Genomic DNA, 21,606 nt, shown 5'->3' with positions numbered 1-21,606 from the left:
GTTAAACAGCTGATAGTATTGCAATAGCAGGCAAGCATCCAGTGTAAATAATTCGAGTTTAATGTTCACCCTAAATGTGATTAGGTTGATTAAATAACCTTTTACCAAACAAACCTGTCACTATGTTGGTAGGCCTATAATACAATACTGGCCTAGCCTACTCCCTCATATAGGCTAATTAATGTAAAATCCGGAGTGTGTATATGACAAACCTATTGTTTATTAATACATCTTACACATGACATAGTCTAGGCTACAGCACATCTTAGTAACGTCATACGCTATTATGTAGGGACTACACCTGTGCACAACTAAATCTATGAATAGGCCTAAACCTGTCGCTATGGACTCGACAGCGTTTCAAATGTAACAATTTGATCACATTAAAATCGAAATAATAGCTACGAAAAGACGGGCTTGGTTTGAGTCTGGTGATCTGGTGGCATTGAAGACTTTGACGTACGAGACGCCATCTCGTGGATATCGTTGTCAATGGGTGCAAGCTCGCAGACATGACAGGACACCTGTTGCATGTTGGTTACATATACCAATTTCAAGAGGTCGAGGTGGCACAATGCATATTTATAAAATCACTAACAAATAAATAACATAAGCACGGATAATTAAAGTGAAATTCTAAATGATGGAGGCGCCGACCATGATTATACTGCCAGGAAACATTGTATGATTACACTTCTCGTTAATACTGAAAACGAGTTGTCCTACCTGAACGAATGCTGTATAAATAAGCAGATCGCCAATCGCGATTACAATCCATGTATGATTATGATCATCATGAATGGTACCATGTTGCTGTCATGAATACAGTCTCGTGGAAAAGTAGACCTCTGTCTCCATCTTCTGTTTAAGGAAAGTCAACATATTATGAACTGCTCCATATCGCATATTACCCCTTTTTTTCCTTGCAGAACACATTTTGAGCAACTGGGCCACCATAGGTACTTTAGCAACTGGAAGTGGTGAACGTGTGGTTAACTACTCGAACAGGTGAAAGTATGTTTTTAATTATCTTTTTTAAATCTTAATTATTATTTCCCCCTCAAACATACACTGTACAATATTTTTAGAATCTGATTTCTATATTATAAAAGCATTTTAGTTTGTCATACATACGAGCTACATCATTGGTATGGATGCAATGTAGCTAATATGCTAGCCAGCTAGAACTATTATATCTATATGACTGAGTTAGCTAGGCAACGACATTCGATGCTTTCTTTTGAACCAAGTTAATCGACGGACACTGTTTATTTCGGTAGTTAGCTAGCTAGATCTACAATTATCTAATGCCCACTACCCTTTGTGCCGTGTTGTATTAACGTTACACGTTGAAACGGTGTTAACCAACTAGCTAGTTAGCAGACATTACTCGCACAACGTTGAAACCCAGTTGGTTAACTAATTTAGCTACCTAACGTTAGTTGGCTAGCTTAAACTGAAGAGAAGTGCTAGTGCGGGACAGGTAAGCCAGCAACAAGCTAGCCAGCTGTCCTTGTGAGTGTCATGATAATGTCATGTAAGTTAGCAAACTGACGTTAGCTACTAGCAATAAACTCATTTGCATCCTGCTAGCTAGCCAGTCACTGAAGCCAGACTCAAGTGTTACGACTTTGCTTACTCACCATAAGGTAGGGTCATAGCTACAGGTTATATGCCAGATAATGTCATATAACCAAATATTTTTGGTGTCCCATTACTGGGCGTTTACAGGAAGGTTTCATACAAACCGTCGCCATAGATTTGTCAACTAATATAGCCTGTTGGCGACAGTGGTGGAAAAAGTATCCAATTGTCATGTTGAGTAAAAGTAAAGATGACTTCAACTTCTTCGGGATCGATTTCCCTTCCACAAGACAGTTGAGCTAACATAGGCTAATGCGATTAGCATGAGGTTGTAAGTAACGAGAACATTTGCCAGGACATAGACATATCTGTTATTGGCAGAAAGCTTAAATTCTTGTTAGATTAAACTGCACTGTCCAATTTACAGTAGCTATTATACTGAAAGAATACCATGCTATTTTTAAAAAAGTGTTTTATTTTACATGTATTTAACTAGGCAAGTTAGTTAAAAACAAATTCTTATTTTCAATGACAGCCTAGGAACAGTGGGTTAACTGCCTTGTTCAGGGGCAGAACAACAGATTTTTACCTTGTCAGCGTGAGGATTCGATCTTGCAAACTTTCGGTTACTAGTCCAACGCTCTAACCACTAGGCTACCTGCCACCTCGCCCCGCTTGAGGAGAGTGCACAATTTTGAACGTTAAAAGTTGTTAATAAACAAATTAGGCACATTTGGGCAGTCTTGGTACAACATTTTGAACAGAAATACAATGGTTCATTGGATCCGTCTAAAACTTTGCACATGCACTGCTGCCATCTAGTGGCCAAAATCTTGCGTTTCAAAGATGATGGTACAAAAAAATACAAAAGAACGCTTTTTTTTCGTTTGTATTATCTTTTACCAGATCTATTGTGTTATATTATCCTACATTCCACAAACTTCAAAGTGTTTCCTTTCAAATGGTACAATATTATGCACATCCTTGCTTCAGGGCCTGAGCAACAGGCAGTTAGATTTGGGTATGTCATTTTAGGCTACATTTTAAAAAGGGGCGGATCCTTGAATAGAAAATTACTAAAGTGAAAGTCACCCAGTAAAATAATACTTGAGTAAATGTCTCAAAGTATTTGGTTTCAAAAAGTATCAAAAGTAAAACTATTCCCAATTCCTTATATTAAGCAAACCAGACAGCCCCTGCTATCCGTAAGACCATTTTCTTGTTTAATTTTTATTTGTTTATTTATCTCCAACACTTGGACATCATTTACAAGTGAAGCATTTGTGTTTAGTGAGTCCGCCAGATCAGAGACAGTGGGGATGACCAAGGATGTTCTCTTGATAAATGTGTGAATTTGACAATTTTCCTGTCCTGCTAAGCATTCCAAATGTATGGAGTAAAAAGTACAATATTTTCTTTAGGAATCTAGTGAAGTAAAAGTTGTCAAAAAATATAAATAGTAAAGTGCAGATACCCCCAAAAACTACTCAAGTACTACTTTAAAGTATTTTTACTCAATACTTTACGCCACTGCTTGGCGATACTTTTTTCACAGAATCAAGAAAGTATCTTAAAAATGTGAGTTTCCATTTGCAAAAACTCAGATATTAAATCCATGTTTTGTACCAGATTAGGAGGTTCCTTGCCATCTTAGCTGCCAGGCATCTAGCATTTCCCAGCATCTTTGCAGGAACTAGTCTTGTAGATGACAGTGCAACCGAAACTAAGATCTACACACATGCAAGAGGTATAATTCGTTTTGATACAAAATATACAGTCGTGGCCAAATGTTTTGAGAATTACACAAATATTCATTTTCAAAGTTTGCTGCTTCAGTGTATTTAGATATTTTTGTCAATGTTACTATGGAATACTGAAGTATATTTACAAGTGTCAAATGCTTTTATTGACAATTACATGAAGTTGATGCAAAGATATTATTTGCAGTGTTGATCCTTCTTTTTCAAGACTTCTGCAATCCGCCCTGGCATGCTGTCAATTAACTTCTGGGCCACTGATGGTAGCCCATTGTTGCATAATCAATGCTTGGAGTTTGTCAGAATTCGTGGGGTTTTGTTTGTCCACCCGCCTCTTGAGGATAGACCACAAGTTCTCACCACACTGTGCCCTAACGCATCTGGACAAGAGGAATACCTATGTGAGAATGCTGTTCATCGACTACAGCTCGGCATTCAACACCATAGTACCCTCCAAGCTCGTCATCAAGCTCGAGACCCTGGGCCTCGACCCCGCCCTGTGCAACTGGATACTGGACTTCCTGACGGGCCGCCCCCAGGTGGTGAGGGTAGGCAACAACATCTCCTCCCCGCTGATCCTCAACACTGGGGCCCCACAAGGGTGCGTTCTGAGCCCTCTCCTGTACTCCCTGTTCACCCACGACTGCGTGGCCACGCACGCCTCCCAACTCAATCATCAAGTTTGCGGACGACACAACAGTGGTAGGCTTGATTACCAACAACGACGAGACGGCCTACAGGGAGGAGGTGAGGGCCCTCGGAGTGTGGTGTCAGGAAAATAACCTCACACTCAACGTCAACAAAACTAAGGAGATGATTGTGGACTTCAGGAAACAGCAGAGGGAACACCTCCCTATCCACATCGATGGAACAGTAGTGGAGAGGGTAGCAAGTGTTAAGTTCCTCGGCATACACATCACAGACAAACTGAATTGGTCCACTCACACAGACAGCATCGTGAAGAAGGCGCAGCAGCGCCTCTTCAACCTCAGGAGGCTGAAGAAATTTGGCTTGTCACCAAAAGCACTCACAAACTTCTACAGATGCACAATCGAGAGCATCCTGGCGGGCTGTATCACCGCCTGGTACGGCAACTGCTCCGCCTCAACCGTAAGGCTCTCCAGAGGGTAGTGAGGTCTGCACAACGCATCACCGGGGGCAAACTACCTGCCCTCCAGGACACCTACACCACCCGATGTTACAGGAAGGCCATAAAGATCATCAAGGACAACAACCACCCGAGCCACTGCCTGTTCACCCCGCTATCATCCAGAAGGCGAGGTCAGTACAGGTGCATCAAAGCTGGGACCGAGAGACTGAAAAAAAAACAGCTTCTATCTCAAGGCCATCAGACTGTTAAACAGCCACCACTAACATTGAGTGGCTGCTGCCAACACACTGACACCGACTCAACTCCAGCCACTTTAATAATGGGAATTGATGGGAAATGATGTAAATATATCACTAGCCACTTTAAACAATGCTACCTTATATAATGTTACTTACCCTACATTATTCATCTACGTATATACTGTACTCTATATCATCGACTGCATCCTTGTGTAATACATGTATCACTAGCCACTTTATCTATGCCACTTTGTTTACATACTCATCTCATGTATATACTGTACTCGATACCATCTACTGTATCTTGCCTATGCTGCTCTGTACCATCACTCATTCATATATCCTTATGTACATATTCTTTATCCCCTTACACTGTGTATAAGACAGTAGTTTTGGAATTGTTAGTTAGATTACTTGTTGGTTATTACTGCATTGTCGGAACTAGAAGCACAAGCATTTCGCTACACTCGCATTAACATCTGCTAACCATGTGTATGTGACAAATAAAATTTGATTTGATTTGGTTAAGGTCTGGGGAGTTTCCTGACCATGGACCCAAAATATCAATGTTTTGTTCCCCGAGCCACTTAGTTATCACTTTTGCCTTATGGCAAGGTGCTCCATCATGCTGGAAAAGGCATTGTTCGTCACCAAACTGTTCCTGGATGGTTGGAAGTAGTTGCTCTCGGAGGATGTGTTGGTACGATTCTTTATTCATGGCTGTGTTCTTAGGCAAAATTGTGAGTGAGCCCACTCCCTTGGCTGAGAAGCAACCCCATACATGAATGGTCTCAGGATGTTTTACTGTTGGCATGACACAGGACTGATGGAAGCGCTCACCTTGTCTTCTCACTGAACAAGCTTTTTTCCGGAAGCCCCAAACAATCGGAAAGGGGATTCATCAGAGAAAATGACTTTACCCCACTCCTTAGCAGTCTAATCCCTGTACCTTTTGCAAAATATCAGTCTGTTCCTGATGTTATTCCTGGAGAGAAGTGGCTTCTTTGCTGCCCTTGACACCAGGCCATCCTCAAAGTCTTTGCCTCACAGTGCATGCAGATGCTCTCACACCTGCCCGCTGCCATTCCTGAGCAAGTTCTGTATTGGTGGTGCCCCGATCCTGCAGCTGAATCAACTTTAGGAGACGGTCCTGGCGCTTGCTGGACATTCTTGGGCACCCTGAAGCCTTCTTCACAACAATTGAACCGCTCTCTCCTTGAAGTTCTTGATGATCCGATAAATGGTTAATTTAGGTGCAATCTTACTGGCAGCAATATCCTTGCCTGTGAAGCCCTTTTTGTGCAAAGCAAAGCAATGATGACGGCATGTGTTTCCTTGCAGGTAACCATGTTTGACAGAGGAAGAACAATGATTCCAAGCACCACCCTCCTTTTGAAGCTTCCAGTCTATTATTCAAACTCAATCAGCATGACAGAGGGATCTCCAGCCTTGTCCTCGTCAACACTCACCTGTGTTAACGAGAGAATCACTGACATGATGTCAGCTGGTCCTTTTGCGGCAGGGCTGAAATGTTTTTGGGGGATTCAGTTCATTTGCATGGCAAAGAGGGACTTTGCAATTCATCTGATCACTCTTCATAACATTCTGGAGTATATGTGAATTGTCATCATACTGAAGCAGCAGACTTTGTGAAAATTAATATTTGTGTCATTCTCAAACCATTTGGCAACGACTGTACATGTAATATCTTTCTGAATTTTTGTTAAACCATCTACAACTGGAAACAGACATTTCTAAGATATTTTCTTTGTTTTCGATTCGGTGAAAAAAGTATCAGCAAGAACAGGCTATTAGTTGAAAAAATCTATGGCGGTTTTTATGGGACTTCCCTGTAATGCCCAGTAATGGACACCAAGAGGATCTGCTTATCACATTATCTGGCATGCCATTTGTAGCTAACTCCTACTAGGCTACACAGCAAAAGTACTTTTTTTTTTCATTAAAGATCAGACATAGGCAGTCTAGCTTATTGTAGAACCAGGCATTCACATTTGTGTCCGTTTTCCATATTGTTGTTTTTTGATTTATTGCTGGAGTTGTACTGGAGAAGTTTAGATTTTAATGGTTTTGTCGCTAAGCAGGTGCCTAATTTGACGTGCATGTTTTCTTCCTGTGTGTATCTTATTGAGTTTAGGTTGTGCACAGGTCAGCAGATGGCGTCAGCAATGATCTCCGTCCACACCACAGCCTCTCGCTTTGCCCTGCTCCAGGTCGACTCTGATTCCGACTCCGATTCAGAGTCAGGAAGGACTAAAGGCGGCCGGGACTCTGGAAAGACTCGGCCCGGGAAGACAACCAGTGGGAAATCCACCGCAAGCAACGACAAGAAGAAGGAAAAGCGTAAGAAGAAGAAAGAGCAGCAACAGAGCGAGGCCAATGAGGTGATTGGCAGAGGCATTTCAACTCCCTAGTCAACACCAATTTCTGGTGTTTCCATTGTCGGTTCTCAAAGGTTTCACTTTCACTAATTTATCTGAGCTTGAGGACTGATAATGACTCCTGTCTCCTGTCCCCAGTTAAGAAATCTTGCCTTTAAGAAGCTCCCTCAGAAGTCCTCTGCCCCGCCCCCCTCCCTGTCTCTGCAGGGTGTGGCCAATGAGCTGCTCCATCCCGCAGCAGGGGACCAAGCCATGCCCCCGGAAGGCTGGCAGCAATGGAAGCAAAGGGACAACCAGGTAGAACCCGACAGACACCCCATCACTAAGAACAGAGCCCTGTCCAGAAACAACCTATCCCCCCCCAGACACTTGTTGAGATCTGAGAGGATTGAATAGTTGTTATAAATATGGTCCTGCTATATTACTAATACATTTTATTCATTTAGCAGACACTCTTATCAAGAGAGACTTACAAGAGCAATTAGGGTTAAGTGCCTAGCCCAAGGGCACATTGGTATATTTTAACTGCTAGGCTACATACCCCCCCCCAAACAAAAAAGATCAGATCTATATTGATTGGTTAGTCCTTAACGGATAGGGGTTGTTTCTGAACAGGGCCCATGATAACACCTGACATGGGCATGAGCATTGCTCATGGGTGTTCCCCTTTCCTAATAGTCCCCATCTGATCTATCCTTTATTTTTGTCTTTGTTTCTGCCAAATGCAGTTGACGAGCGAGCTTTATGAGGCCGACCTGGAGAAGGCACTGATGATGAGTAAACTGGAGTTTGAGCAGCATAAACAGGTACCACACTGCCCCCATCGCAGCACGCTGTTACAAAACATCTATTTGACAAAAATCTGAACCATGGAGAGAGGGGAGATTAATGAATGTTCCATTTAAGGATATGCTGTTCTTTTAAATTGCCTCCTGTCAGGATGATGATGGTACAGACACTCCCTCTCCCAAGTCCCGAGGAGCAGCAGTAGGGAAGAAGGACAAGAAGAAGAACCAGCAGGGAAAAGACAAGAAGATGACGGTCTCTCTGAAGGACTTCCAGGCGGAGGGGGGTGAGACCACCAGTGGCAGAGAGCTAGCTACACTTATGTTAACATTGAACACTGCCCAACGTCATCAATACTGTGCCATCATAGCAGTAGCACTACTTGCTTAGCAATCCACTTCGAGCAGGTGCTGCGTAGATATGCCATACATGTCTCACTGTTTTCTCAGTTGTCCCACTCATCTTATTATTCTGTTTTCTTTTATGACGTTCATGGGTTGCATGTTTAATCACACTATTGTTTGGAATGTTTGTTTTTGAACTGATGCCCGACTGTCAGGGAGTGCTGGTGAAAATTTCATCAAGTGCATTACATTGGCTTGGAAATGCAATGAAATTCAAAAGGACACAAATGATTAGTAGGAAAACCTTTTGTCATAATATTGATGTCACCAGATTGACTTCAGTATAACGTTCGCTAGCTAAGATTGAGGGGAAGCCACCTGATTTTGGCTAGCTAATGTTAGCATTGCTAGATATTTTTGATGAACTTTGCTAGCTGATGACAACATTGCCATCATTGTAAAGTAAAATTGATGACATAATCATGTTGGCAAAGTTGGTTCCTATTAAATATTTGACTACTTTAGCAATGTTATCGTATTTCAAGACACTATTGTGTAATTTAGATGAAAACGTAGACTAGGTTTATCCAACACTGCAGCGCAGCAAGTAGAGGGCGGCTTGACAACGTTCATAACAATGGCATGATGTGACGGAGGTGCAACCTATGAATACTTGACATAAAAACAATTCATTAATACTTGACATGTTGTATTCGACTTAAAAAAACATGATTCTCCTTTCCAGATCAGAGTAAGAAGCAGGAGAAAGAGGTGAGGGAAAACGTTGTTTTACTCTTGTTGGGCTTACAGTGCTTCGACAGTTTAAACCCTGTCATGTGAGGATGAATGTGATGGAATCATTTACATTTAAGTCATTTAGCAGACGCTCTTATCCAGAGCGACTTACAAATTGGTGCATTCACCTTATGACATCCAGTGGAACAGCCACTTTACAATAGTGCATCTAAATCTTTAGGGGGGTGAGAAGGATTACTTATCCTATCCTAGGTATTCCTTAAAGAGGTGGGGTTTCACGTGTCTCTGGAATGGTGGTGATATGACGTGAACTAGTGCAAATTGTGTATGATGTCATAATTCAAATTCTGAATCCATTGATGACATCACTCTCTAGGAGCCCAAACCACCCGCACCTCCAGAAGACAAGTTCTTCAACAAGCTTGAGGATGACGTTAGCAAAATCGTACAGCAGGAAAAAAGACGTGAGCAGTTTTCTAACAGCACTGGCCTCGAGGTCACGACTTCAACAGAGCATGAACCGGTAAGGCCGACTGCAAATGTTTTGTGTAAAAAAAAAAAAAAACATTTTCGCAAAACGACCTTTGAGTGACTGCTGGTAAGACCATGGAGGTCAGTGTAACTTATCTCTCAGAGCCTAACTGTGACTCCCATCACACCTCTCAGGACCCTCGAACTGAGCAGCTAAAGGACGATCTGGAGAAGAAAGACCAAGAAATTGACAAGTTAAAGAAGGTCATTTCACAATGGGAGGTGAGTCATTGTAGGGATACTGGTACTAGGCTTTAATGGAGCATGCCTAAAATACAAAGGACAGAATACTGCCATCAGCCATTTACATTTGGTGTAAATCTATATGTGCGTATGAATCTATATGGTCCCCATGGGCTCCGCTCCTGATCTCAATCCTCAGGTGAAATACAAAGAAGTGAAAGCCAGAAACTCCCAGCTCCTGAAGATGTTGCAGCAGGGAGAGAGTGAGTACAGCTACTGCACTCCTAATTCAGTCTGACTCTACTGTAATCCATTACTGATGCATTAGGTAGGCCTTCACGTTCTCATTCACTTATTCTCTCCCTTTCTCCACAGTGAAAGATAAAGCCGAGATCCTACTGCAGGTGGAAGAGCTTCTAAATATCAAAGAGGAGTTGTCTTCACAGGTGTGTGTGTGTGTCTCAAACCTTTCAACTTGCCATGCAAGGCTGACGACCTTGTTAAATTACCTTTATTTCACTCTCCAGGTGACATCACTACATGCCTCACTGGAACAAGAGAAGTCGAAAGTGAAAGGTTTACAAACAGATCAGCCAAAACACCATCAGGTAGAACGGCACATTACATACTCATCACACTTGCAAGTGGCACTTAATACAACACATATTTAGTTTAAAGCTGCAATATGTAGTGTTTTGGGCGACTTGACTAAATTCACATAGAAATGGGTGTTAGATCTGTCGTGATAAATTACAGAAAATGATTATTAAAAAAGCACAAACATAACATTTTCCATCACATGTCATTCTCAGTGAAAGCAAGTCTAAGAAGCGGTACATCTGTTTTATGTGTGCTATTTCTATGCTTCCCGTTGTGAAGTTTTCTTTTTGTCTTTTACTTTTGGTTTTGTACAGCAGCTTCAAACAGCTGAAACAACAATATTTTTGGTTAAGGAAAATATATTACACAGTGGTTTAGATGGTACAATATTTCTCTACACTATACTTACTTGTTTTGATGCAAATTATTCTAATTTTTTGCAACCAGGAAATGGCGGAGCGGTTTTTACATAGTGCCTCTGTCGCTGCCTGATTTTAAAATCAGCAGCTCTCGCCTGGTTCTGAGAGAGGAGTTAGGGCTACAGTGTTTGTTTGTTTTACTGTTCAACCTGTGTAAAGCCGTGAGTCAAGTGTGTGTGCTCCCCTCTTAGATCAGCCAGGAAGTCACCCCTAGGAAGATTACCAAGGTAACAGTGCAGCTGCAGCAGTCCTCACTCTCCAGAACAGGGCACTACTAGACTGACACAAAACTGAACCATTCACTCAGTCCCAACTCACTACCATAAGTCTCTATGCTAACTAGTGTAGTTCAGTTGAAGGATGTTCGTTTGGTAACAACTTACAAGCCGGTCTTATCATATCATGAAATGCTGAGTCTCTTGATCGGTCTTAAGCCTTTGTAGACGGTCTAGACCCTGACAAGCTAACCACCAAACTACTGATGTAAGACACTGTACTCATTCCATACTTCCTGGTCTCCTCTGATTGGCAGGGAAACAGGAAGGGGAAAAAGGGTCCAGAGCCCGATCTATGAAGACCGCAGAAGGAAGAACATTGACTGCAAAAACAAACTAAGCCACTCCTATTCTTCAGGGTCTCCTTGTTTGTACTGTTATTCTCTCCTGTCTTCATGCGTTATGCATGACTCGTATTACCACACACCAACTCCTGGATGTGTTGAACTGCAGAAGTCATGAAAAGGCTTTTAATAAACGCTCTGATAAAGATACATGTAAAGTTGACTGACATCGCATTTTTTTTTGGTTGGTATGATGCCAAATGACAGGTGTGAAATTAGTTGTTTTTTTTTTCTTTTACTGCAAGGTAAATAAATGACTTTTCCAGTGTAAAATCATGTCTCATTGTGGTTTTATTACTTCTATGTGCTAATGGTAGGCTACACCACAAGATGCTATATTTCTCCTATTTTTGATGCTAACTTCTGGTTTCATGACAAATTACACTATATATACAAAAGTACATGAACATCCCTTCAAATGAGTTGATTTGGCTATTTCAGCCACAACCGTTGCTGGCAGGTGTATAAAATTGAGCTCATAACCATGCAATCTCCATAGACAAACATTGGCAGTGGAATGTCCTTACTGAAGAGCTCAATGATTTTCAACGTGGCACTGACATAGTTTGTCAAATTTCTGCCCTGCTAGAGCTGCCTTGGTCAACTGTAAGTTATTGTGAAGTGGAAACGTCTAGGAGCAACAACGGCTCAGCCGTGAAGTGGTAGGTGCACAAGCTCATAGAATGGGACCACTTAAGCGGGTAAAAATAGTCTATCCTCTGTTGCAACACTTAACTACCACGTTCCAAACTGCCTCTGGTAGCAACATACGCACAAGAACAGTTCGTCGGGAGCTTCATGAAATGGGGTTCCATTGCCGAGCAGCCACACACAAGCCTAATCACCATGCGGAATGCCAAGCATCGGCTGGAGTGATGTAAAGCTTGACGCCATTGGACTCTGGAGCAGTGTAAATGCGTTCTCTGACAAGTCCGACAAGACAAATCTGGGTTTGGCGGATGCCAGGATAACGCTACCTGCCCCAACGAATAGTGACAACTGTAAAGTTTGGTGGATAAATAATGGTCTGGTGACATTTTAATGTTACTACAACACAATGACATTCTAGAATACTGTGCTTCCAACTTTGTGGCAACAGTTTGGGGAAGGTCCTTTCCTGTTTCTGCATGACAATGCCCCTTGCACAAAGCGAGGTCCATACAGAAATGTTTTTTTGAGATTGGTGTGGAGAACTAGACCTTCCTTCACAGAGCCCTGACCTCAACCCCATCGAACACTTCTGGTTTGAATTGGAACATCGACTGCAAGCCAGGTAAAATCGCCCAACCTTATTAATGCTCTTATGGCTTATGGAAGCAAGTCCCCGCAGAAATGTTCCACCATCGAGTGGAAAGCCTTCCCAGAAGAGTGGAGGCTTTTCTAACAGCAAAGGCGGGACCGACTCCATTTTAATGCCCATGAGATGTTCGACGAGCAGGTGTCCACATACTTGTGGGCATGTAGTGTATTTAATCATGGCTGCAGCTGAATGAATGTACGAGTGTTCAGAAACATCTAACGAAATGAATTAGGCTACAATATGTTGAAATATTAAGAAGTAAAGAAAATAACGTTATCCGTGCACTGTTATCCATTATGGCGTTTGCAGATATTTTTCGAATCAGCAAGATTAGGACACCAGAAAATAAAATATCACATTACGAGATCCGCTTATGCAAACAGTCTGTTCTTTGCCCGCGTGGTCAGACATAGGTCTGTCCCCACCGCGAGAGCAAAAAGATGGCTAATAATGTGGATGAGGACGAGCAACAACCATTCCCTGCTGAATGTAAGATCATCAGAGTTACTGTGAAAACACCAAAGGAAAAAGAGGAAATCGCCATTCCAGAGAACAGCTCCATCAAACAGGTCAGTGCGGTCATTGGAACTGTCTTATTTGCTTCTTATGTGGATTCCATTTATTCGGTCAAGTCACGATGTCTTATCAGAACATGGTCTAAACAACACGTGTCTACTGTCAAGTATTTCTAAATAGTTTTTCGACTTCTAATCTTGACAGTACTAGACCTATGTGATGTTTGGGATTTTAACACCTATGTGTTTTCATGGATGTAAACTTTTATATGCCGCCAGGCCAGTGGTCCTGTCCCCACCGAGGTGCAGCCACACACAGCTGGACTGATGCAATCAGCTTATTTGTGAATAATGCCATGTTTGTTGTTTGTGCCTACGTTACATTTTTCTTATGATGCTGTCATCATGGCGATTACATTTTCTTTACTGTTATTGGCCAAATGTGACTCCCAATGTCTGATATAGCCTACAGTAAAATGGGTTTTCTCTCTCTGTCTGCTACTTGGCAGGGATTAGTTAATGTCTCTCCCTGCCTGCCTTCTGCCTGTCTCTGTAGTTTAAGGAGCAGATAGCCCAGCGGTTCCAGGCACAAACAGAGCAGCTGGTACTCATCTTCGCTGGGAAGATCCTCAAAGATGCAGATCTGCTGAGTCATCAAGGCATCTACAACGGACTGACCGTCCACCTGGTCATCAAGACCCAGAGCAGGTACACACACACATCTCACACACTGTGTGTGAGTAGGTAAGAAAACGTGAAAGCATTAAAGTTGTCCCCAAAATTGGATTGATGGACTATAACTGTCCGTTTCCCTTTCTGTTGAAGGCCTCCGGAGTTGTCTACCTCTCCTTCCAACAGCACTGCCTCAGAACAGGCCCAACCAGAAGGCCCTACCTCTGTCCCTGGACCCCCTCCTGTAGAACCTACCTCTGTCCCTCGACCCTCTCCCGCTTCTTCAGCCACCCCTACCTTCAGCCTTGGTAAGACCAGCTATATCCCTCCCTTACCCCCTTCATCAACAACACATCCACCACACTGACCCTCAACACGGGGGCTCCCAGGGGTGCGTGCTTAGCACCCTCCTGTATTCCCTATTCACCCACAACTCTGTGGCTGCGCACGACTCTAACACCATCATTAAGTTTGCAGACGACATGACGGTGGTAGGCCTGATCACTGACGATGATGAGACAGGCTATAGAAGAGGAGGTCAGTAACCTGGCAGTGTGGTGCCAGAACAACAACCTCAACGTCAGCAACACCAAGGAGCTGATCGTAGACTACAGGAAACGGAGGACTGAGCACACCCCCATTCACATTGATGGGGCTATAGTGGAGTGGGTCGAGAGCTTCAAGTTCCTCTGTGTCCACATCACTAAGGATCTATCATGGTCCACACACACCAACAGAGTCGTGAAGACAGCACAACAATGCCCTTTCACCCTCAGGAAGCTGAAAATATTTGGCATGGGCCCTCACAATCCCCAAAGTTGTACAGCTGCACCATTGAGAGCATCTTGACTGGCTGCATCACTTGGTATGGCATCTGCTTGGCATCCGACTGCAAGGCTCTACAGAGGGTAGTGCGTGTGGCCTAGTACATGACTGGGGCCGAGCTCCTTGCCATCCAAGACCTCTATACCAGGCAGTCATGTGCATGTGACTAATAACATTTGATTTAGTAATATGTACATATCTACCTCAAATATGTTGTACATGGACTTGGTACTGGTCTCTGTGTATACAGCCAAGTTATCATTACTCATTGTGTATTTATTATATACAGCCAAGTTATCATTACTCATTGTGTATTTATTATATACAGCCAAGTTATCATTACTCATTGTGTATTTATTATATACAGCCAAGTTATCATTACTCATTGTGTATTTATTGTTTACAGCCACGTTATCATTACTCATTGTGTATTTATTATATACAGCCAAGTTATCATTACTCATTGTGTATTTATTATATACAGCCAAGTTATCATTACTCATTGTGTATTTATTATATACAGCCAAGTTATCATTACTCATTGTGTATTTATTATATACAGCCAAGTTATCATTACTCATTGTGTATTTATTATATACAGCCAAGTTATCATTACTCATTGTGTATTTATTGTATACAGCCAAGTTATCATTACTCATTGTGTATTTATTGTTTACAGCCAAGTTATCATTACTCATTGTGTATTTATTATATACAGCCAAGTTATCATTACTCATTGTGTATTTATTATATACAGCCAAGTTATCATTACTCATTGTGTATTTATTATATACAGCCACGTTATCATTACTCATTGTGTATTTATTATATACAGCCAAGTTATCATTACTCATTGTGTATTTATTGTTTACAGCCACGTTATCATTACTCATTGTGTATTTATTATATACAGCCAAGTTATCATTACTCATTGTGTATTTATTATATACAGCCAAGTTATCATTACTCATTGTGTATTTATTATATACAGCCAAGTTATCATTACTCATTGTGTATTTATTATATACAGCCAAGTTATCATTACTCATTGTGTATTTATTATATACAGCCAAGTTATCATTACTCATTGTGTATTTATTATATACAGCCAAGTTATCATTACTCATTGTGTATTTATTATATACAGCCAAGTTATCATTACTCATTGTGTATTTATTATATACAGCCAAGTTATCATTACTCATTGTGTATTTATTATATACAGCCAAGTTATCATTACTCATTGTGTATTTATTATATACAGCCAAGTTATCATTACTCATTGTGTATTTATTGTTTACAGCCACGTTATCATTACTCATTGTGTATTTATTATATACAGCCACGTTATCATTACTCATTGTGTATTTATTATATACAGCCAAGTTATCATTACTCATTGTGTATTTATTATATACAGCCAAGTTATCATTACTCATTGTGTATTTATTATATACAGCCAAGTTATCATTATGTGTTTGACATTTCTATTCTTTCTCTCTACGTTGTTGGGAAGGGCCGTAAGCATTTTACTGTCAGTCTACACCTGTTTGCGAAGCATGTGACATGTTTTTATTTGATTTGGGGCTTCGTGTGTGTGTGTGTGTGTGTGTGTGTGTGTGTGTGTGTGTGTGTGTGTGTGTGTGTGTGTGTGTGTGTGTGTGTGTGTGTGTGTGTGTGTGTGTGTGGTGGGTGGGTGGGTGGGTGGGTGGGTGGATGGATGAGTTGGTAGCCAAATGTTTCTGATGGGTATTTGCTACCTCAACATTTAGCTTTGTCTATATCCTGTAGGTCTAGGCAGTCCAGGGACAGCTGCTGCGGGGCCTGGTCTCGCTGAACTGCAGAGGCAGCTGATGTCCAACCCTGAGCTGCTGGCCCAGATTATGGACAGTCCCTTGGTCCAGGGCATGCTGTCCAACCCAGACATGATGAGACAGCTCATCATGGCCAACCCCCAGATGCAGCTGCTGCTGCAGCACAACCCCAACATCACCCACCTGTTCAACAACCCTGACGTCATGAGACAGGTGTGTGTGTTACGGTTACCTTTGTGTCTGTGTTATTCCTTTCGAACCTCCTCTCTCTTCCCTGTGTCATTGTTCTCCTCTCCTTGTCCTTCAGACCCTGGAGATAGCACGGAACCCGACCATAATGCAGGAGATGTTGCGCAACCAGGACAGGGCACTAAGAAACAATGCCCTCCGCAGGATGTCCACTGATGCTCAGGGACCCATGCTGAATGCTGCTGCTCAGGAACTGGTAGGTACACACACACACACACACACACACACACACACACACACACACACACACACACACACACACACACAGCTCCTGATGGAACTTTAAAGTGTAATATTAACCCTTAATGCCAATCATTGACCAGGACAAGTAAAGGTAAATTGGAGGTAAATGAACTAACTAGTTGGACTGTAACCCACCCACTGTCTGTCTGTCTTGCTTAGATTGCAGGAAACCCTTTTGCTTCTCTGACGACCTCGTCACCAGGGGAAATCCAGTCCCCCCGGGTGGAAAATGGAGACCCCCTCGCCAACCCCTGGGTTCCCCCTGCTTCCACAGACACCCCTATAGGCACCGCCACACCCACCACTACCCCCACCCTGTCCAGCAATGGCCCTCAGACCAGCCTGCACAACCTAGGTCCCCCCATGGGAGGTAGAACATCCAACAGTGGTACAAACACACATTTATCCTCTCACACAGGTCAATAGAATGGAATGTTATATGTTTTTTAACTGGTTGAATGGCTATTCTTACCATGTAGAGACGTGCAAATTACCGCATGTGAGAGAAATTACACATAAACAAAAAATGAATTGCCTGCAACCAAATTCATTTGAATTTTTAATAATTTAGTTAGACCATTTTTATTTTCTTTGAAGATGAAAAATAGCAATTTCAGTAATTGTTTTTTGATTGGCCTTGTACATTTGTAAATCAAACATGTTGTTTTCAATTTCAACATATTTTTTAAAGAAATTATGAATTGTGCAAGGGTGCCAATATACTTGACCGAATCTGTAGGCTTACACTTTCATTAATAAGCTCCCCTGTATCCCTCAATGATTATTGTGTGGCTATAGCAGCTATGTTCAATAGTCCGGGAATGCAGAGTCTTCTGCAGCAGATCACGGAGAACCCCACACTGATGCACAACATGCTGTCAGCCCCCTACATGAGGAGCCTACTCAACAGCCTGAGCCAGAACCCTGACCTAGCAGCACAGGTACACACACACACACACACATACACAGCAGGGTAGCCTAGTGGTTAGAGCGTTGGACTAGTAACCGAAAGGCAGTTAACCCACTGTTCCTAGGCCGTCATTGAAAATAAGAATTTGTTCTTAACTGACTTGCCTAGTAAAATAAAGGTTAAAAAATAAATAAAATAAAAATACACACACATACACACATATACACACACACACACTTCTAATGTCCCTGAATGTTTTAGATGATGCTGAACAACCCACTGTTTTCTGGGAACCCTCAACTGCAGCAGCAAATGAGACAACAACTCCCAATGTTCCTCCAACAGGTCAGTGACCTTAAAACACCAAGTGGTGCTGGGATGACTATACAGTAAGCTGTGATTGGTCCTCTGACCGCTGTGAGTCTCTCTGATTGGTGTTTCCTCAGATGCAGAACCCTGAGATGCTGTCGGCCATGTCCAACCCCAGGGCCATGCAGGCACTGCTGCAGATCCAACAGGGACTGCAGACCCTTGCCACTGAGGCACCTGGATTCATACCAGGGTATGTACACCAATTCTCCATACCTCCACATGTACTTAGTCAGAAAATCCATATTTCAACATACACCTTCACTTTTCACCTGAAAGACCTACAGTACAGTACCTCTTTAAGCGACCTATATTTTGTACTCCACCCACATAGTTCTTATAGCAACGTAGTGTTGAGCTGTGGTCGGCTGACGCCATGATGCCTGTCGTTCCTGTAGGGTTGGACAGGGAGGCGCCGGCTCAGATCTTAACCCTGCCCCTGGATTGTCATCAGACCCCGCCCCTAGTGACCTCAGCAGTGGGTCCCAGGAAGTCACGGAAACGGGTCAGCGGCAACAACAACAGTTTGTGCGTCAGATGCTAGATGCTCTCGCTAGCACCAATCAGCAGGTTAGCCCCAGAATTGATCTGCATTATTCTCCCAAAACCGGACCCTGTTTTACTTCAAGCCTCTCAAAGTGGTGTGTATGACCCAATCCTCAATCAACCTTTAAGCCCTATGTCCTATCATGCATTTAGGGGTTCATTTGGGATTGGACCTATGTTGTCCCAGCATGGTGGGGAGGAGAGCATTAAACACATGACCATCATCCCAAGTGGAAGACAAAGTATTGTACTTTTTGTGTGTAGGCTCAGACTGAAGAGCTGCTGTTCCAGGAGCAGGTGGAGCAGCTGACGACCATGGGTTTCCTCAACCCAGAGGCCAACCTGCAGGCCCTCATCGCTACCGGGGGAGACGTCAACGCCGCTGTAGAACGACTGCTGGACTCGCCATCCTTGTAATACACACACACTTCACATGAGCACATACAATTAACAAATTCACGTGCGCACACTCACTTGTACAATCATGCAGTTGTACGATCAGATGCTTGCACATTCTTCACTCACAGAGAACTAGTGAAACATGCACTCCTGAATGCCATTTATATTGTATATGTAAGCTGCTGAACTGTGAAGTGCAGGCCTGTCTGTGCTGTATGTTCTGAATGGCCTTAGTTGGTTCAGGCTCTAATCTGGATCATGCTGGTTTCTGCCACATTCCTTTATGCAGAGTCCCATCCAAGACTCTTAAGAGTGAATATGCTGCTAGTCTCGCATCAAGATGTATTTCCCTGCTGCTACCAAGGCCTTAAACTCAAATCAGGAAAATAACCCAAGGGTTCCCTACTGGTGACCCTTGAGAGCATGTGTATAGCAGTCTTAGTTGTGTGTGTGTATATATGTGTAATGTGAACAGACTGCATTCACAATGCACTAAATGCTGTGTTCTTTTTACCACTTCATTGTGGTATAGACTAGGGGAGGCCAGTTTTTCCACTTCATAGAGGTATAGACTAGGGGAGGCCAGTTTTTCCACTTCATTGTGGTATAGACTAGGGGAGGCCAGTTTTTCCACTTCATTGTGGTATAGACTAGGGGAGGCCAGTTTTGCCACTTCATTGTGGTATAGACTAGGGGAGGCCAGTTTTGCCACTTCATTGTGGTATAGACTAGGGGAGGCCAGTTTTTCCACTTCATTGTGGTATAGACTAGGGGAGGCCAGTTTTTCCACTTCATTGTGGTATAGACTAGGGGAGGCCAGTTTTTCCACTTCATTGTGGTATAGACTAGGGGAGGCCAGTTTTTCCACTTCATTGTGGTATAGACTAGGGGAGGCCAGTTTTGCCACTTCATTGTGGTATAGACTAGGGGAGGCCAGTTTTTCCACTTCATTGTGGTATAGACTAGGGGAGGCCAGTTTTTCCACTTCATTGTGGTATAGACTAGGGGAGGCCAGTTTTGCCACTTCATTGTGGTATAGACTAGGGGAGGCCAGTTTTGCCTCTTCATTGTGGTATAGACTAGAGGAGGCCAGTTTTGCCACTTCATTGTGGTATAGACTAGGGGAGGCCAGTTTTGCCACTTCATTGTGGTATAGACTAGGGGAGGCCAGTTTTGCCTCTTCATTGTGGTATAGACTAGGGGAGGCCAGTTTTGCCTCTTCATTGTGGTATAGACTAGGGGAGGCCAGTTTTGCCACTTCATTGTGGTATAGACTAAGGGAGGCCAGTTTTGCCACTTCATTGTGGTATAGACTAGGGGAGGCCAGTTTTGCCTCTTCATTGTGGTATAGACTAGGGGAGGCCAGTTTTGCCTCTTCATTGTGGTATAGACTAGGGGAGGCCAGTTTTGCCTCTTCATTGTGGTATAGACTAGGGGAGGCCAGTTTTGCCACTTCATTGTGGTATAGACTAAGGCTTGCACAGCCTTGGATATGAGTGCAAACTTGTAGCACTGATATTGATGTAGCAGTGATGTCCAATCAAGAATAAGTGTGCCTGTGGCTTTAGATTTATTCCCATTTGATAATACAATGACTCACTATGTAGCTCTATTTACCTCCATGTAGCTCTGTGCATTTTATTAACTCTTACAAAATGTACTTTTGACTTGCGTGTTATTTCATGGTTATTATAGGCTATGTTGTTTTATTGTCTAATGTTCAAACCCTCATAGTATGTTCTTAATGCTCCTACGGTTAGGCTATATATGGAGGATGAAGTGTTTTTCTTTCTAAACCCCATGTTTCATATTTTTCATGTCTAATGTATTTATTGTACAATTTAAATGTATTAATTTGTGCTCTGTTCACCACTGGAGGGCACTGTTGACTCCTGCCTCCTTGAGAGAAAATATTCAATTCAGGAGCCATTGAAGTACTGCACATGCAAAAAACAGGAGCAGGAATGGAATCTTAATAATATACCTGAATGGATAGAGTAGAATCTTTTAGAGTGCTCAGCAAAGCAATTACTGAAGTCACTTTCTTAGCACATTGCCAGTATGGTGATGATACCAACTGCCTTGGAAAATTGTAGCCTTCATCTTTTTGATTTCAGCATTTAATTTGTATTCATTCTCCTGTGTGCTGGTTAATAAAGTGAAATGGAAAAAAAGATTGCTTTGTGTGTATTAGTCTTTGTCAACAAACTGCAAAGCCATGGTCATTCCTGATGTACACTTGCAGTGGCGATTTTAGCATATACATCTTGGGGTAAAAAAAAGTTAAGTGCATGCCAGAAAAGCCACTATACAACACTAAACAATACATTAATTGCATTATAACGGTGACAAACGGTGCCCACAAAATGTTAGGGCCTACAGTACAAAAACCTGTCGCAACACCTTACCACTGCTACTCCTGGCTATCAGCGGGGC

At 42.5% G+C, this 21,606-nt stretch overlaps 2 protein-coding genes across 9 annotated transcripts; both read left to right on the top strand.

The window, feature by feature from the left end:
• The first annotated feature begins 864 nt into the window (after nt 1-864).
• gkap1 (G kinase anchoring protein 1) lies at nt 865-11,601 on the top strand. Of its 5 annotated transcripts, none has more exons than XM_035784865.1 (13): nt 865-1,008; nt 6,847-7,093; nt 7,229-7,387; nt 7,819-7,896; nt 8,030-8,162; nt 8,966-8,991; nt 9,353-9,499; nt 9,643-9,729; nt 9,890-9,953; nt 10,066-10,136; nt 10,218-10,298; nt 10,901-10,936; nt 11,242-11,601. In XM_035784865.1, the coding sequence occupies exons 2-13, from the start codon at nt 6,866-6,868 to the stop codon at nt 11,281-11,283; spliced, it is 1,152 nt and encodes a 383-aa protein (XP_035640758.1). In that variant the 5' UTR covers nt 865-1,008; nt 6,847-6,865; the 3' UTR covers nt 11,284-11,601. The 5 variants fall into 5 exon arrangements, with proteins under 5 accessions (XP_035640758.1, XP_035640761.1, XP_035640757.1 ...); XM_035784868.1 differs by having other exon boundaries at nt 865-1,014; nt 7,298-7,387; XM_035784864.1 differs by having other exon boundaries at nt 865-1,014.
• Nucleotides 11,602-11,915: 314 nt separating this feature from the next.
• On the top strand, nt 11,916-21,346 carry LOC118394016 (ubiquilin-1-like). Of its 4 annotated transcripts, XM_052461143.1 has the most exons (12): nt 11,916-12,601; nt 13,036-13,197; nt 13,700-13,851; nt 13,969-14,123; nt 16,432-16,667; nt 16,762-16,899; nt 17,106-17,334; nt 17,745-17,887; nt 18,118-18,201; nt 18,303-18,418; nt 18,624-18,795; nt 19,036-21,346. In XM_052461143.1, the coding sequence occupies exons 2-12, from the start codon at nt 13,069-13,071 to the stop codon at nt 19,186-19,188; spliced, it is 1,707 nt and encodes a 568-aa protein (XP_052317103.1). In that variant the 5' UTR covers nt 11,916-12,601; nt 13,036-13,068; the 3' UTR covers nt 19,189-21,346. The 4 variants fall into 4 exon arrangements, with proteins under 4 accessions (XP_052317103.1, XP_052317105.1, XP_052317104.1 ...); XM_052461145.1 differs by lacking the exon at nt 11,916-12,601 and having other exon boundaries at nt 12,619-13,197; nt 17,106-17,316; XM_052461144.1 differs by lacking the exon at nt 11,916-12,601 and having other exon boundaries at nt 12,620-13,197; nt 17,748-17,887.
• Nucleotides 21,347-21,606: the final 260 nt, after the last annotated feature.

Source organism: Oncorhynchus keta, chromosome 14 (genome assembly GCF_023373465.1).
Source record: "Oncorhynchus keta strain PuntledgeMale-10-30-2019 chromosome 14, Oket_V2, whole genome shotgun sequence".
In the NCBI taxonomy this organism is placed as follows: Eukaryota; Metazoa; Chordata; class Actinopteri; order Salmoniformes; family Salmonidae; genus Oncorhynchus; species Oncorhynchus keta.
This window is presented reverse-complemented; position numbering and strand designations above follow the sequence as displayed.